General features: G+C 39.6%; 2 protein-coding genes across 6 annotated transcripts in view; one reads left to right on the top strand and one right to left on the bottom strand.

Moving 5' to 3' along the window:
* NEGR1 (neuronal growth regulator 1) overlaps nucleotides 1-15,102 on the bottom strand; it is a 452,691-nt gene that overhangs the window by 6,555 nt on the left and 431,034 nt on the right. The window lies entirely within an intron of this gene.
* The window catches only part of LOC144327779 (uncharacterized), a 106,079-nt gene that overhangs the window by 76,276 nt on the left and 14,701 nt on the right, over nucleotides 1-15,102 (top strand). For 3 of the 4 annotated variants that reach the window (XR_013392887.1, XM_077928592.1, XM_077928591.1), the window contains exon 3: nucleotides 7,515-7,628. The exons of the other annotated variant lie outside the window; for it this stretch is intronic. Coding sequence is in view for 2 of the 3 variants with exons in the window: in XM_077928592.1 (XP_077784718.1) it covers nucleotides 7,515-7,628 (114 nt within the window). In the remaining variant the exon portion in view is untranslated. The remainder of the gene's footprint in view (nucleotides 1-7,514; nucleotides 7,629-15,102) is intronic. 4 annotated transcript variants of the gene reach the window in all.

Below are 15,102 nucleotides of genomic sequence, written 5' to 3'. Positions count from 1 at the left end.
TCCCTTATTCCGAATAGGATTCTTCACAAGAAAAGGGAAAAGTTGACAGCTATCCACTTGCTACAATTAGATGTTCATAAAGTTTCAGCGCACTAGTGGCTACACCATGCAATAACAATGCAATTTAAGTATGTTGGTGCACCAGCCCTGGGCCTTTGAAGATGCAGCACATTACTATGCCCTCAGAAACAAGATGTCTGTCTTTTCTTTAGAGACGGTTTTCCCCTAAAATCTCAATGTCTAGTTTATTCACAGAGATTTCCCCCTCTTAATTCCTGTGTCCTTGCTCCTTAATATTGACAAAAATATGCTAAAAATATGAACAGTTATCACAGTATGTATTATAATATGCATGCATACTCCAGGTTTCCATAGAGTAACTAGCGCATAAGCAGAGACATACAACAATGCACACAACTGTATAAAAATACTTACTGTATTTTTCCTTGTATAAGGCGCCCCCATGTATAAGATGACCCCTATTTTTTTAACGCAAAATTAAGAAATTAAGTTGTTTAGCTTTTTGGAGGGTGGGGTGGGGGAGGTCACTTCCACCAATCGCTCACCCGCCTGCCTACCACTGCCAATCGCTTCCCACAGCCACTGCCAATCGCACACCTCGCAGCACCCGCCAATAGTCTGTCCGCTCACCACCACCAACAGCTCACCTGCCCACTTGCCGCAGCTGCCAATCACCTGCCCGCCTCGCCACAGCCGCCAATCACCTGCCCAATTGCCGCAGCCGCAGCCAATCGGCAGCAGGCCTTGCCGCAGCCACCAATCACCTGCCCAATCGTCGCTGCCAATCTCTTGCTTGCTTCTACCATTAATCGTACGTCCCCACTCTGCATTCACTATCCATGTATAAGACGACACCCAATTTTTGCCTTTTTTTTAAGCAGAAAGCATTATCTTATACACACAAAAATACGGTATGTATTATTAGTCAAATTATGCTGCATAAATGTAGTACATAGTAGTTTCCTCTTCATTTGACTCTTTTATAAATGTTGTATATATGATGTATTACTTGTTGTGTATAGTTTTGCATATAAGTAGTTGAGCTTTTGAGAAATGCACAGGGGGCTGGGATATAAGCAGGCACTCAATACAAGAGGTGGTCTCAAGGAGGTGGGAATTGCCAATTTCCAGTATAATTCCATTTAAAGCTTATTCCTCCTCCATCCTCACTCCTCCTTCTTTTATGGGACAATGACTGTGATTACAATCATACCTCATGTTAGGTTTGCTGCATGCTATGTTCTTTCAGGTTACGTCCCGTGGCAACCCGGAAGTACCAGAAAGGGCCATCTCCGGGTTTCACCACTCGTGCATGCGCAGAAGCACTAAATCGTGCTTTGCGCATGCGCACAAGCGCCAAATCGCAACTCGTGTGTGCACAGACATGCTGCTGCGGGTTGCGCTCTTTTCATGTTGCGAACGGGCCTCCGGAACGGATCCTGTTCACAACCAGAGGTACCACTGTACAGACATGGCTGCAGAGTTGTTTGTGTGTGCAGCTTGGCTCACACAAGAGCAGCTAAACTGAGGTCTATGCCTCTGAGCACTTGAAATGATTGTTCCCCCAAAAATATACCGACTGAATTCCAACGCAACTTTAAAAGCAAAAATGCCAATCTAAAAGCAAAATCCATTTCTACTTTTCTCTTATTCATGTGTTAAAGAAATGGGGCATCTGCAGTTGTTATTGATCTATAACATTAAGATAAAGGTAAGCAAATGAGCCGTGCGACTCTCTAAGCTTTCATTTAAAGTTCTTTGGCAGTAGCAAAGGTATCTGTAAAGCAAGATGTTTTGGTAATCAACTTCCAAAATAGACAACAATGCATTTAATTCAAAGTACCCACAATTCACGTCAAGGGCTAAGTTGAGAGAAGTAGAAATGCAAATGAAGGTCTGACCTCAATTTTGCACAAAGGCTTGAATACAGAACACAGGCAGAGCAGGTGAAATAAATGGGGTTGAGGCTGATGAAGCAAATTAAATAAAGTCAAAGTTGTCAAAATGAATTAAACAATGTTGGAGTTGCTGAAGCAAATTATTCAAAGCCAAAGTTGTTTTTTTAAAAAATGGCCCATATCAATTCCATGTGTTCAGCTAATAAACTGAACCTTTAGATTTCATTTGTGAATTTGAAAAAGCTCTCTTTGTCCCTGCCATAATCAGTCACGGACCTTGCCGCAAGGAACCTAATCCGCACTTCATTCTGACCTGTGCCTTTAAATGCCTTGTAAAAAGCCTTAAACTGGTTTTTGAGCTAGTGCATATGTAAATAATAATAATAATAATAATAATAATAATAATAATAATAAGGAACTGCTCCAAACAGATATTTTGCATTGTTCAAGCTCTGTGCTGATAACTTTTATAGACTGCTAATTAAATACCTTCCCCTCTACCCAATCAAGGCCCTCTTTTGATGTGTGCCTGGCCACTCCAGGCTGGGGAAGCAGATGGAGCAGCTGTTGTCGCATGGCCCATCAGGCTGGCAACGGTGATGAAGTATTTCTCCCGATACTCTTCTCATCACTGTTATGACAATGTACGTTGGGAGGAAGTACTCCTCTATTTCTCTAACAATGTCAGATACTATGATAGCAGATTATACGAGCAAGACGGTGGACGGATTCCAGCCTGTTTCCAAGAAAAGTTCCACCACCCCTGCATCTCTCACACCAAAGAGGAACAGAAGCAGGTAGTTCAGAATGACAACTGCCACTGATGCACATTTTGAGTAGCAAACAGTAATTGAATTTCTCACAGCTGAGGAGATCTTGCCAACTGAGATTCACCACTGCATGATGAATGTATACAGACCTCTACATGTTGTGAATGCTGGATACGCTCTTTGAAAATTGAGCTTAAAGCTAGACCTTATGGCAGCCAGCAGGAATAACTATTAACAAAGAGAATGCACAGATAGCAATTGAACTGGTTGGCAAAGACTGACACATCACATGGCACGAATTGAAAGGAAATCTCTGCATCATTTAGTGCACTACACTAGCCACGGAGGCCATTTGCACAGAATGCTGCGGGCCTCCACAAAGGAGCATTGTTCTGCCTCAAATCACAATGGGTGTTAGGAGAAGGCTCTAGAAAGCATCTGTCCATGATCAAGGGACCTTGAAAAGGAGTAACATATTTTTTTAAAAAAATCAAAATGTAACAGTTTTCTGTCTGATACTACACTAGCCATTTTTTGAGATCTTCAGGAAATAACTTTCTGAAGTCTGAATGCATGAAGAAACTATGCACTGAAGCACTGAAAAATATGGCCAAATGGTATTATGGCAGAAATTCTTTGTATTAACATGAATAGCAGGTGTTATACAAGGCCTCTTAATCCCTTATGTATGGCACACTGTAAATTGGGCAATTCGTGTTATTCTAGGGATGGGTTTGTTTGTGTGTGTTTGCCTTCACACTGGTTGGTTTATGGTGGTTTTCTACCTTATTAAGAGCTACTGATCATGATTGTTGTGTACAGTGGTACCTCGGGTTACATATGCTTCAGGTTAAAGACTCCACTAACCCAGAAATATTACCTCGGGTTAAGAACTTTGTGCAGCGGCAGTACAGCAGCAGCAGGAGGCCCCATTAGCTAAAGTGGTGCTTCAGGTTAAGAACAGTTTCAGGTTAAGAACAGACCTCCAGAACGAATTAAGTTCCTAACCCGAGGTACCACTGTATTGCCTTCAGTGTCAGAGGTGTGTATACTTGGGGAATCACAAGTGGGCTGTTGCATCCGTGTACAGCTTCTGGCTTCCCATAGGCATCTGGTTGGCTATTGTGAGAGCAGGATACTGGACTAGGGGTAGTGGGGTGTAGAAGCTCTTGGTGGGGGTTGAATAATAAGATGAGGTGAAGTAATTCGGGGTGCTTTCTCCCCTCCCCGACTCAAAGGGTAACATTAATAAACCCAAGTCAAAAGTTTTGTGTTTCCTTCTCTCCCTGTTGTTTCCATATTTTCTGCTCTTATTTCTCTGTGTTTTCCTAAATCTCTGTTGCTTTGTTGTTGTGTTTCCTAAATCTCATTGTTGTGGTTATAGTTATTTATATCCCACCTTTCTCCCTGATGGGATCCAAGGTGGCTTACAACTAAAATCGAAACAGCTAAAAAACAACAGGCAACCATTGGGGAAAAAATAAATAAACATGCACAGGGTTGCACTGTAAAACATTATCTTAGACATGGGAGGGAAAAGTAAATTTAAAAGAAACATATATACTCTCTACTCTGGTGAAAACCATATTCTGTGTAGTTAACACAGCATGTAGAAGAGGAGTTCAAGAAGCAAAGGTGACTTTATATCCATGGGCTCTCCAAGAAGCAAGGCTGTCCAAAATGTCTGCAAAGCATTGAAGAACTCTGCGTTTATTTATTTTTGTTGTTAAAGCACAGCAGTGAAAAATTTCTTTAAAAAGCAAAAGTTTTTTAAACTTTTTTTTTAAAATCTACATTGCTGTGCTTTAACAGCAGCAGCTGCGACAACCCTAGAGCTGTTCAGAACTCTGCAGGCAGCTGGCTAGGTTCATGTTGCAATGGAAGACACAAACAAGCTCTGGAAAGGTCTGAAGCTGCAAAAATCCACATGCAAAAATACATACCACTCAGTGAACTTTTAATTATGTTTAGGTAAGAGGAAGAAGAGACAAGCCCCCACTCCCTCTCAAAAATGTGAATCTTATGAAGTTTTAGCAGGTGTGATACAGGTATTGTGCTAATATGGATTATGGAGGAACTTTCCCAACAAAAAAATCCTCTAGACTGCCTGCAATTTAGCAGACACAATCCACTCTGGATAGGCTTCTATGCTTGTAAATTTCACCTAATTTGGCCAAAAGGGGAGTGGGGGAGATACAGCCATTTTTAGATTCCCCATTATAGTGAATAAGGAACAGGGAGATTCATTTTATAGAGAGTGGCACAGAACCTGAATTACAGATTTAAGTAGAGAAAACACAGAGCAACTCAGAAATAGACTGGAATTAAAAGGAACACATATAGATAAAAGGTGAATATTGGGGCCACCACACATTTCTACTAAATATGCCTTTGGTCTAATCAAGCAAGATGCTTCTTATGTTCTATTCTTGGAACTAGATTGTTCCTGGTCCACCCACAGGATCTATGATCTTAATATTCATGCTCTCTAAATTTCAGGTGCCAGTATCAGATACAAATGCTCTCTCATCTTCCAGACAATCAAGGACTTTCATCTTTCAATAGCGACCTAAATAATAAGTTTGAAAAAGTAATGCTTCTTTGGCAATAATTGTAATGCATTGTGTTACCCAGGTACTTCTGCAGTATTGAAATTGATGCTTTATAGTTCTGAGTTTGGTGAATTTGGTGGTCAGGCTGCTCAGGCCAGATGGTCTGAGCAGATTACATAAATCCTGGCCCTATTACACTGGCTCCCAATTAATTTCCAGATCCAGTTCAAAGTTCTGATTTCGACCTATAAAGCCCTAAAAATATTTTCCTTGGAAAACATTGTGAGTGAGCATAGAGAGCTTCTTCTCCCAGGGTTCTCTTTAAAGGTATCAGAGAAATAACAGGTAACCCAACAGAGCTTCATGTCAATTTGTAATATTGCATTAATCATCATAACAAATAAATATACTTGAATATTTGCTAATTAAAGGTCCTTTCTGAACTTAGCAGAGTATGAAACACAAGAGAGGCAATAAAATTAATGGAAGAAATACGCAAAAGTTCATCCCATTTTGTTTGCTTTGTGGTGCTGCAGTCCCCTGAGTTGGCAATTTAATTGTGTTTTGAATAGCAGACCTAAAAATTCCCCTCATTTCCTTGTAAGAGAAGTCAGAAGCACAGCTGTCACGCTCTTGACAATTTCCAATTTGTGTTGAGTTATTTGCTTCTTATTATGCACAGAGTATGACATGAACAAAACATCACTTTAACTCCTTGGGAATCTTCACCTAATACAATAAATTTACAGAATATAAAATCAAGGCCCCAATTCGGGAACTTTCATTTGCATGAGCAATTCCCTCAGCTTTAAACACTTTGTAGGCCTCACTAATCACCTGAATTTTCAATGTTGCTGAAGCAAATGGAGTTCTCTTTTACACTTTCCTTCCTTTGATTACAAAGCAAAGTTAAATTAGAAATCAGTATGACAAACCAACCTTTCATTTAGATAAAAAATCAAGCTAGGAAGATCAAGCATACTGTAGGTGGTATTTCATCTTATCATATTAAAACAGTTTCCTCAATTTACTACATAATCTGGACTGTTGTGACTTCTTAAGCAAGCAGAAAATTATGCTAATCTGCTTTCCTTCATATGAACTTCAAGCTTAATAAATCATATCCAGATTGTACAAATGCAAACACATCAGATCTACAATGCATCTGTTTTATTTTATTTTATTATGTAATATTAGAAAGGTAATTCAAAGTAAGTAAATGAAATATTCATATTTCTTCTGGTAGATTGGATACAGCAGCTGGTAAAAGACAAACTTCAGTGCCTGACACCCACAACCTGTTGACACCAGACCTTTTGTCTTCATAAAATCATAGAATCAGTGGGGCTTCTCTGTCCTGGTATTGCCAAGCATTCGCAAGATTGGCTTATTCCCAGAACTGAAGGATACAAACTACAAAATAAAAACCCAGCAATGCTGTTTTAGCACTAATTGCACAGAGCTGTTGCCTAAAAATACATATTTTGAGAAGGATTTAAAAACCAACAAAAAGTGCACATTTAAATGCTTATCCCAGTGTTTACCTGTTAATGCAGAAACAGGACAAAATGGACTTCTAGGTGCATAGATATGGATATGATTAAAAATAAACTGAACGGCCCACCCCTTTTAGTGAGTCTGCATGTGGAGTTAATCTTAGAGCCACCAAATTTGTAAGCCAGCTGAAGCACAAAGCCAACATTTTTTCACCAGTGTGATTGCTTACTGTTGCTGTTAATTATGCACCATTCACCCTAAGGTGGGGTACAACATTAAAACACAATCTTAATAACAGTTTAAAACAACCTATCATCACAAAAATAAGTTGAGTTCTGAGAACATAACTATTTATTTATTTATTTATAAATTTATATACTGCTCTATACCCGCAGGTCTCAGGGCAGTCTGCAAGATAAAATCAGAAAATAAAACCACAAAATAGATAATCAAAATCAAAACAAAAACAACCCAATAACCCCCCTCCCATCTGTCTGTCTATCTGTCTATTTATCACACCGAACCAGCTTTTAGTTAGTGCAGTATCTGTATATTAAAGTATATATTCTTGGGAAACTGTTAACCTGAATTATACTTCTAATAATGTTTTAAATTGCATATCAGTTGCATATTGATTTCAGTGTACAGTTTTAACTGTTTTGCTTTGGGAGAAACCCAGTGAACTCCTGTTTTGGGAGATGATAGGAACACAGTTAATAAATTCACCCCACTTACCCAGGAGTATGCTTCATTGACTTTAATATGACTTGTTTCAGAGTACACATGGTTGGAACTGCAGCCTAAGTTAGCCACCAGACCCAATAGAAGTGGCTTGTTCCTGTTGCTACTTCCACGTGACCAGCTATTCTGTGTTGAACCAATTAAAACAAGTAAGCCTGGTTTCCTTTCATAGTATTCATGAGTCTCCTGTTCCACATATTATCCTCACAACACTGAGACATAGACTGACAGTAAATACCAAGGACACCCAGGGAGTGGTGATTTTAACCCTGGCTTCCTACACTTGTCCATTTAATATCCTTCCACATTTTGGGAAGAGGCATAGAAATGAATAAGTTAGGGATAATATTTTTTCGATAGGGCTGATAGTTTGGGGGAGAGCTGGTTAACAGCTCTGTGTGTCACTTAAGACTAACCAATTCATGCTCCAGTAGTATTTGGGAGCCATTCCTATGGAATTTAATGGGGCTTACTTCTGAGTAACATATGCTTACTGTGTTGCCAGGGACCCCTTCTAGAACAAGGCTAGACACTTTTCAGTTGAGTTATGCACTTAGTACTTTAGTATTCACACTTTTGCAAGGGAGGAGGATGGGAAGAAAACCAGAACTTGATCCCACCCATGTGACTTCCTTGATCCGACTCATGTGGCCTTATTGGCCTGGCCTACATGACCTCCTTGGCCACAGGTGACCCACCAGTTCCACAGCTTACTAGCAGCCATCGTCTAAACATATTTTAGTTCTTGAATGTTCATTTTCTGAAACATCTATATCTGTTAATTAGGCTGTTGGCAGCAAAGCACTACGTTGAGAGACATTTGGGTTAGATCTCTTCAATTTCAAAGAGCTGTGCTACTTCCCATCCATTTATAATCATCCTCAAATTGGAAAACATACGGATATGTTATTCTTAAGAACCCTAAAAGTATTCAAATTAGATGTGAAGGTCAAGTGACTGTTTGTTAAATAACTAGTAAATATAGCAGAAACCTAATTCTGCTTAGCTTAAAATGATGCCTGGAATGAGAATTTATTATGAGAACATCTTGGTGTCGGTTGTGGGATTGTGACTGCCTTGGGGCTAAATCAACCTTAAGGAAGTCTGGCTATTAGGAAAAGAAAGCGAAAGAAACCTAAGAGACCAGATGCTAGTTCATTTTGTAGCTTGCCAAATCTCTGAGGCATGATGTGTGGTGAGTGATCTATTGGAATGTGCTGCCATCTGGGAAGTCCACTAGGCACAGACTCCTTGTCTTGACCTGTGTGACCTCTCCAGCTGTTCCTTGCTTTTCTCTGTCTGTATACAGTATATAAATTAATACCCCTTTATCAAATCTCCCTGTCAAACAAGTGGCATCAACAGCAGTACTACCGCACTAAGAGACAAGACACTAGCCATGCTGTCTTTCTAAACTCCACATTAAATCATTTAAAAACTTTTGGAGATTCCCCTCCTCCCCAGGCTTCCTACTGCAGCCTGAAGATGAATCTCCTGAAACATTTGAAAACATCAAACATCGAGTTTGATGTTAGCTTATTCGTCCATTCTAATACAGGTACTGGAATGGGGAACCTTGGGCCTGGAGACCAAATGCCTCCCTCCATGACTCTCTGAGTCATCCTTGGAGCTCTTCAAACCACACACCCATCACCGACTAGGGCTGGGTGACAACTGGTTTTCAATATTGTGATATATTACCAGCTAAACATTGTGATATCTTGATCTATCACGATATCTGAAATAAGGAAGGAGCCACGCAAAGGCGAACAGGACAACGTCTTGGCAACTGCTACTACTTAGGGGTCTAAAACTGATAAATGATATTATCTATCACCTCATGGTCACTTTCAGCAGCAGGCAAGTCAAAATGCATCCAAATGAGACGTTTGATTTGGGGCTTGTCTACCAAATAGTGGTATTCAGCACAATCCAAAGTATGGGAATGAGAAATAGTGAATACAAATAATCTGGGACTGCCAGACTTCCAGCAAGCCTACTAGGTAGCAGCAGCCTGGCAGCAGCAGAATCAACAACAGCAGGGGAAGGGCAGAAGCAGCCTGGCAGAGGGCACAATAATCAGCAATCTGTGAAGCATCGCCACAGCAGTGGGCGGCAGCGGCAGAAGCGGTGGCAGCCTGCGAGGCCTTGTCGTGGCGGCGGCAGTAGTGGCGGCCTGCAAGGCCTTGCAGTGGCGGCAAGAGACAGTGGCAGAAACAGCTTGCCTGCTGATGAAGCTGACTGTGTGATGATTGATCATGTCATTTATCCGATTTAGACCCTTAAGTAGTAGAAGTTGCCAGGACATTGTCCTGTTCGCCTCTGTATAGTTCCATCCTTATTTCAGACACTGTGCTAGATTGCAATGTTTAGCGGGTGATATTGTGAGGTTCAGCTGCTGAAACCATTGCAGTGTTTAGCTGGTGAGTTATCGCAGTGTTGAAAACCAGTTATCGCCTAGCCCTTACACACATTGTGATTCGTGATATATTGCCAGTTCTAATACAGTGGTACCTTGGTATGCATACGTCTTGGTTTGCATACATTTTGGATTACAAACACTTCAAACCTGGAAGTGCATGTCCCGGTTTGCAACATTTTTTTGGATTACAACCCATTTTTTGGGATTACAAACAAATTTCTTTTGGAGGCCCCATTGGCGAAAGCGCGTCTTGGGTTACAACCTGTTTTAGTTTACAAATGGACCTCCGGAACGGATTATGGTTGTCAACCAAGGTACCACTGTATTATGAAACAATTATCACCATGTGAATTTCAAACTGGTTTTGGACGATATACCGCTATATTGGCCAGCCCTATCACTGGTTTTACTTTGCACCCTTCTTGGGTGTTTTCGCCTGCCTGGAATGCTCTAAGAGTCTCTCTTGCTTGTCTGTATATGGAGGATAGGAGTTTGCCTAGGAACTAGCCTACTGTACGGATCTATTAATCAACCTAAAATCCTAATTGTTGGCTTAAGAAAAAGAGGCACAATAAATATCTCAGCATTAAATAAAACTCTCCGCCATGGATCACTTAACCATTCTTCCTGCAAAGGAATAGCTGCCTGCATTGCATCATAAGGCATATACAAACAATTATATATCTTTAGGGAAGAGGGCTTGCTGTTACAATATAGGCTTAGGCACAGTGGGACTCTACCCTAGTTGGTATTTTCCAGATGATAATGAAAGACAAATAATATATAATAAGCACTTATGCCTATTTTCCTGATAAAAGCACTACCTAATATTTGCTGGATAGACTATGCAGCTTTGGAATTGCAATTCAGTTGCAAGTGATAAAGTGTAGTCATTATGTGCTGTGTTCAACATTGCTACCTTACATTATTTAGCAGATATATGTAAAGATGAAGTAAAATTTAGCTTGGATGTAGGCTGCTGAGTCTGCTAATGACATCTTTGTTGCAATAGCTGAAAGAGAGAGGGAAATGTTGGTGTTAACGTGTGTTATATTAATATAGAAGGATCTTCCCCCCCAAAAGATAAGCCTCAGGTTTAGAGAAGGTATAATTACCATGTAGTGAAATAAGACCAATCCTTAAAATAAGTAATGAGGGAGAGAAGGATTTTGATAAAGTACTATCTTGTTATCATTCAGAGTGCAAATTGTTTTATCTTCAATTAGTGAATTCTGCTATTGGTAAAGATAGATCACATATAGGCAAGCATGCCATTTTTAGTCCTTGGGGGAGAGTACCCTTGCTTTATTAAAGGAAGAAGCTAACAGTATTAGTTTTCATAACTTCCTGGCCAGGAGGTTATTATTGTCTAGGGATCTAATTTCTTCTGAATGGTTCTGCCCAACCACTGTGGACTCACGGTGTTGCACATCACTTTTACAAGGAAATCAGCACATTTTGCCTGCCTGATTTCAGCACTCTGTTCCACGGATAGGAAATAATAGACAATATACTTTAAATGAAACTAGATACTATTTCTTAGAAAGAGTCAATATGAGCTTAATAATTTGACAGTCCTCTTGAAGAAACCTCAACCGAGTATGCTTGTGTTTGTTATTGTAAGAGTCATAGGTCCCCCAAGAAAGATTGATTTATCCATATTTAAATCTCATTCATGCTACAATCTCTCCTTTATGATTGACATCAAATTTGATGACAAAAGCAGCATAGTTAGAGCCAAGCCTTGAAAATGAAATGTTTTTCACAAAGTATATATGCATACTTGTCAAGTATCTATTCCTACTCCTACCTATATAAAACTTCAAATTTGTAAAGCTGCATTACATAAAAATATTTAAACTGGAAAGATAACTTTTAAACATCATTTTTGGTGATGAATAAAGGAGAACAAACTACCCTCTATTACTGTCTATTGAGAAAAAGAAATATAGCCCTAAATGGCACGGTATCAGAGTACACTGAGAAGCACCTCCTTCCACATGGTTTCCCCCCATATGCTCTGTTCAGCATGTGAGGTCTTGCTTCAGATTCCTTGCCTATCTGAGGTGGAATGGGTGCTGACAAAATGCAGGGCATTTTCTGAGGTGATGTTCACCCGGTGGAATCTCCTTTTTGTTGAGGATCTGCCTATCCTTGACACTATATGCTTTCAGGAGCTTGAACAAACCTGGTTATGTAAAAAGGCCTTTTCACTTTTATGGGCATGCTAATCGTGTCCCGCGGGGGGGCTCCCCACTATTTTGTCCATACATTATATTTTGGCCTTGGGACTGGCTGATTTGCTGTTTGCAGAAATTTCTGGCTTCCTATGTATTATTGTATTATTATGAATGCTGTTTAATGTGGGTTTCTTTTTATGTTGCCTTACATTTTATTATTGTAAGAGACCCAGGGTTCTTTTTAAAGGGTGGGCAGGATATGAACTTTTAAAATACATACATACATACATACATACATTGCAATTATGAATGCAAACCAATTACACAACACATGGCTTTTTCAAAGGTGTTTGTATAAACACAAAATAACCCACTTAGTTTGATTATAAATCATGAATATTAAAAGAACAACAGACTTCTGTATTTGGACTTAGTCAAGGGATAAAACTTAACCATATGCAGGGACTGAAACAGACAGAGGATAGCTGACTGAAGGTCAGAACATATTTTTTCAAAGTAGAGACAGAGGACAACAAACTCTGCATGTCAAAAATGTTTCTTAAGAGGAAAGATTGGATGATAATGGAGTTCTGAAGTCCCAATCGAGCCCTACAGATAAAATCTCTAAATATTATACTTTAGTTGAGGATTTATGACTTTTTAGAAGCTGGACAACCGTCTGTATAAAAGCACTGAATTAGAAAGTGTTGGCTCGAGATAGGAGACCTAATCTACTCAGAAAGTGTCACAACAGAATTACGAGTGTTTACACCAGATGAAAGTGTGTCAAAATGGGAAAAAACCACACACTATAATTTATGGTTTCAAGGCCAAAATATGATAATTGAAACAGTGACCTTGGGAGAAGATCAAAAGATGGAATGCACAAAAGACCCGAACTGAAGAAACCTAGAATTGATATTCTTATATATGTTTCTATTCATTTATCATGACTCAAACCAACAACTTGATTGATCCAGTTCAAGTAAAGTAATTTAGAAAAGGAAGGTGTATCAAGTCAACCACATAAGCAAGGAGAAGGGGGAAGAAAAGAAGGAAAGAGGGGGAAGAAATATCCCCCCCAAAAAAGTAAAGAAGTCCCCAGAACATTTTAACATTTAAAATTTAGTTTAAAATATAGGCAGATGATATATATATATATATATGCAACCCAGAAACTCCCCCTAGATTTTTTTTGTTTCAGCACTGTACACAAAAATAATGGTATTCAGGGACTGGTTCAGAAATAGTTAAGGCATGAGTTCAAATGAAATATATCCTGTCTTTCTTCAAATTACATGTCTTGAATTGAGTCTTTGTGATGAGAAATGGAGGTATTTAGGTCCATGCACACCTGTACCAGTAAGAATGATGCTAATTTATTAGCCTAATCTACAGGCTATTTAAGCTAACGTATTTGAACTTCAGCCATCATACTCACCAAACTCAATGAGGGTAAACTACATTAAATCCAAATACTTAATATTTGGCTATGGATGAGATAAGGTACCCATGCTGAGCAGCTGAAGAAAAAGTCTAGATAATTTTCACTGAAAGTTTTGCATCTTCAAAAAAAAATTGGTTGGTTGGCATCTGTCTGTTTCGGGGACAATGGAAGAGTGCATCATTGTAGCTGAAGACAAACGGACTTCACGCCTGAACCACCATTTTGTGATCGATGGGCCAAAGTAATATTTATTTTGGTCAAGCGGGCCCTGGGGGTACAGAGTCCAAGAACCTCTTATCTAGTCAGATTTGACAGAGAACATAACTCAGACTATTACACATATAAATATTTGAAACACCAACCAGACTTTTCATATTGAGACTCTTGGGAACTCAAATGCATAAACACTGATTCCTGCTGCTGTAAGAAGCCATTCTGTGCTTGAAACACAATTAACATCTAAAAACCTTGTGATTCACTTCTACCCAGTAATACATTATTTAGAAATCAGCCCATCTGAAAAAGTAATCCAAATAAATCACACTAATATGGCTACATTGAGGCATATCACACACTTTAAAGATGTTGGATTAACAGTGACTTAATTTTAAAAAATTGTACTGTGTTATAAGGCACATACAGATACCCCAAAGGTCGTAATTTTGAATGTTGGTATAATAATCTGATGCAGAATGAAAGACTGAAATGTCAGGATGGGGGTGGGTGGGATTGGTTTGAGGAGTTGTTGTTGTTTTGCTTGGCTATGCTAGCTGAGCCAGACACCTAATGGCTGCTGAATATGCATTTGGGATGGAGGCATGCTGGAAGTATCCCCTGGGATGTTCTAAGGAAGGAGCAGGGTTGAGTCAGCCTGGGACCTAGTGGACCCTGAGCTAGTCTCACAGCCACCAGAGGCCCAGTATAGAGATCAGAGAGCCCGATCATCCTTCCCCCCACCCCACTTTCTGCCATAGCCGCTGAGACTAGCAGGGCTGCAGATATGCTGGGGAGTGGCGTCACTCCGTCACTCCTCACAGACCTGTCAGAAGCACACATTTTGGACAGCAACCTTTCATCACTGAGTTGAACTAAAGATTTGTGAGATAGGAGAATATTACACCAACTGCCCCCCAAATTCATTCTGCTTGAGCACAGGCAACAGCCATTCTTTCATCTTGATTAAGTGAAAGCACGTTAAGCTGACTGTATTTGAAATTATGAATTTTCTACTGTGTATATAAATATAGCACAGGTATAGTAACACTGGCCTGATCAATTGCTTTGAGAGCGATCTTGAGCCATAAGACAAATTCGGCTCTCAGATTTATGGCTACTTGCTTCTCTGTACATGGCATAAAAATGAAAACAATGAATAGTCAAATTCTATCATGGTATAATGAGAATGTATTATCCCATAAAGTTCTGCAGGTAAGGTACATACATCAAACCCTCATTTTAAATTTTCTACAGCTGCACTTTGCTCAGATTGTACAGACTACGCAGTAAATTTCACATGATAAGCGTTTTGTCAGATTTTATCTTCCCTTGCCCACAAAGCAATTTTTATTTACATT

This window comes from Podarcis muralis, chromosome 5 (assembly GCF_964188315.1).
Source record: "Podarcis muralis chromosome 5, rPodMur119.hap1.1, whole genome shotgun sequence".
NCBI classification, from domain to species: Eukaryota; Metazoa; Chordata; class Lepidosauria; order Squamata; family Lacertidae; genus Podarcis; species Podarcis muralis.
This window is presented reverse-complemented; position numbering and strand designations above follow the sequence as displayed.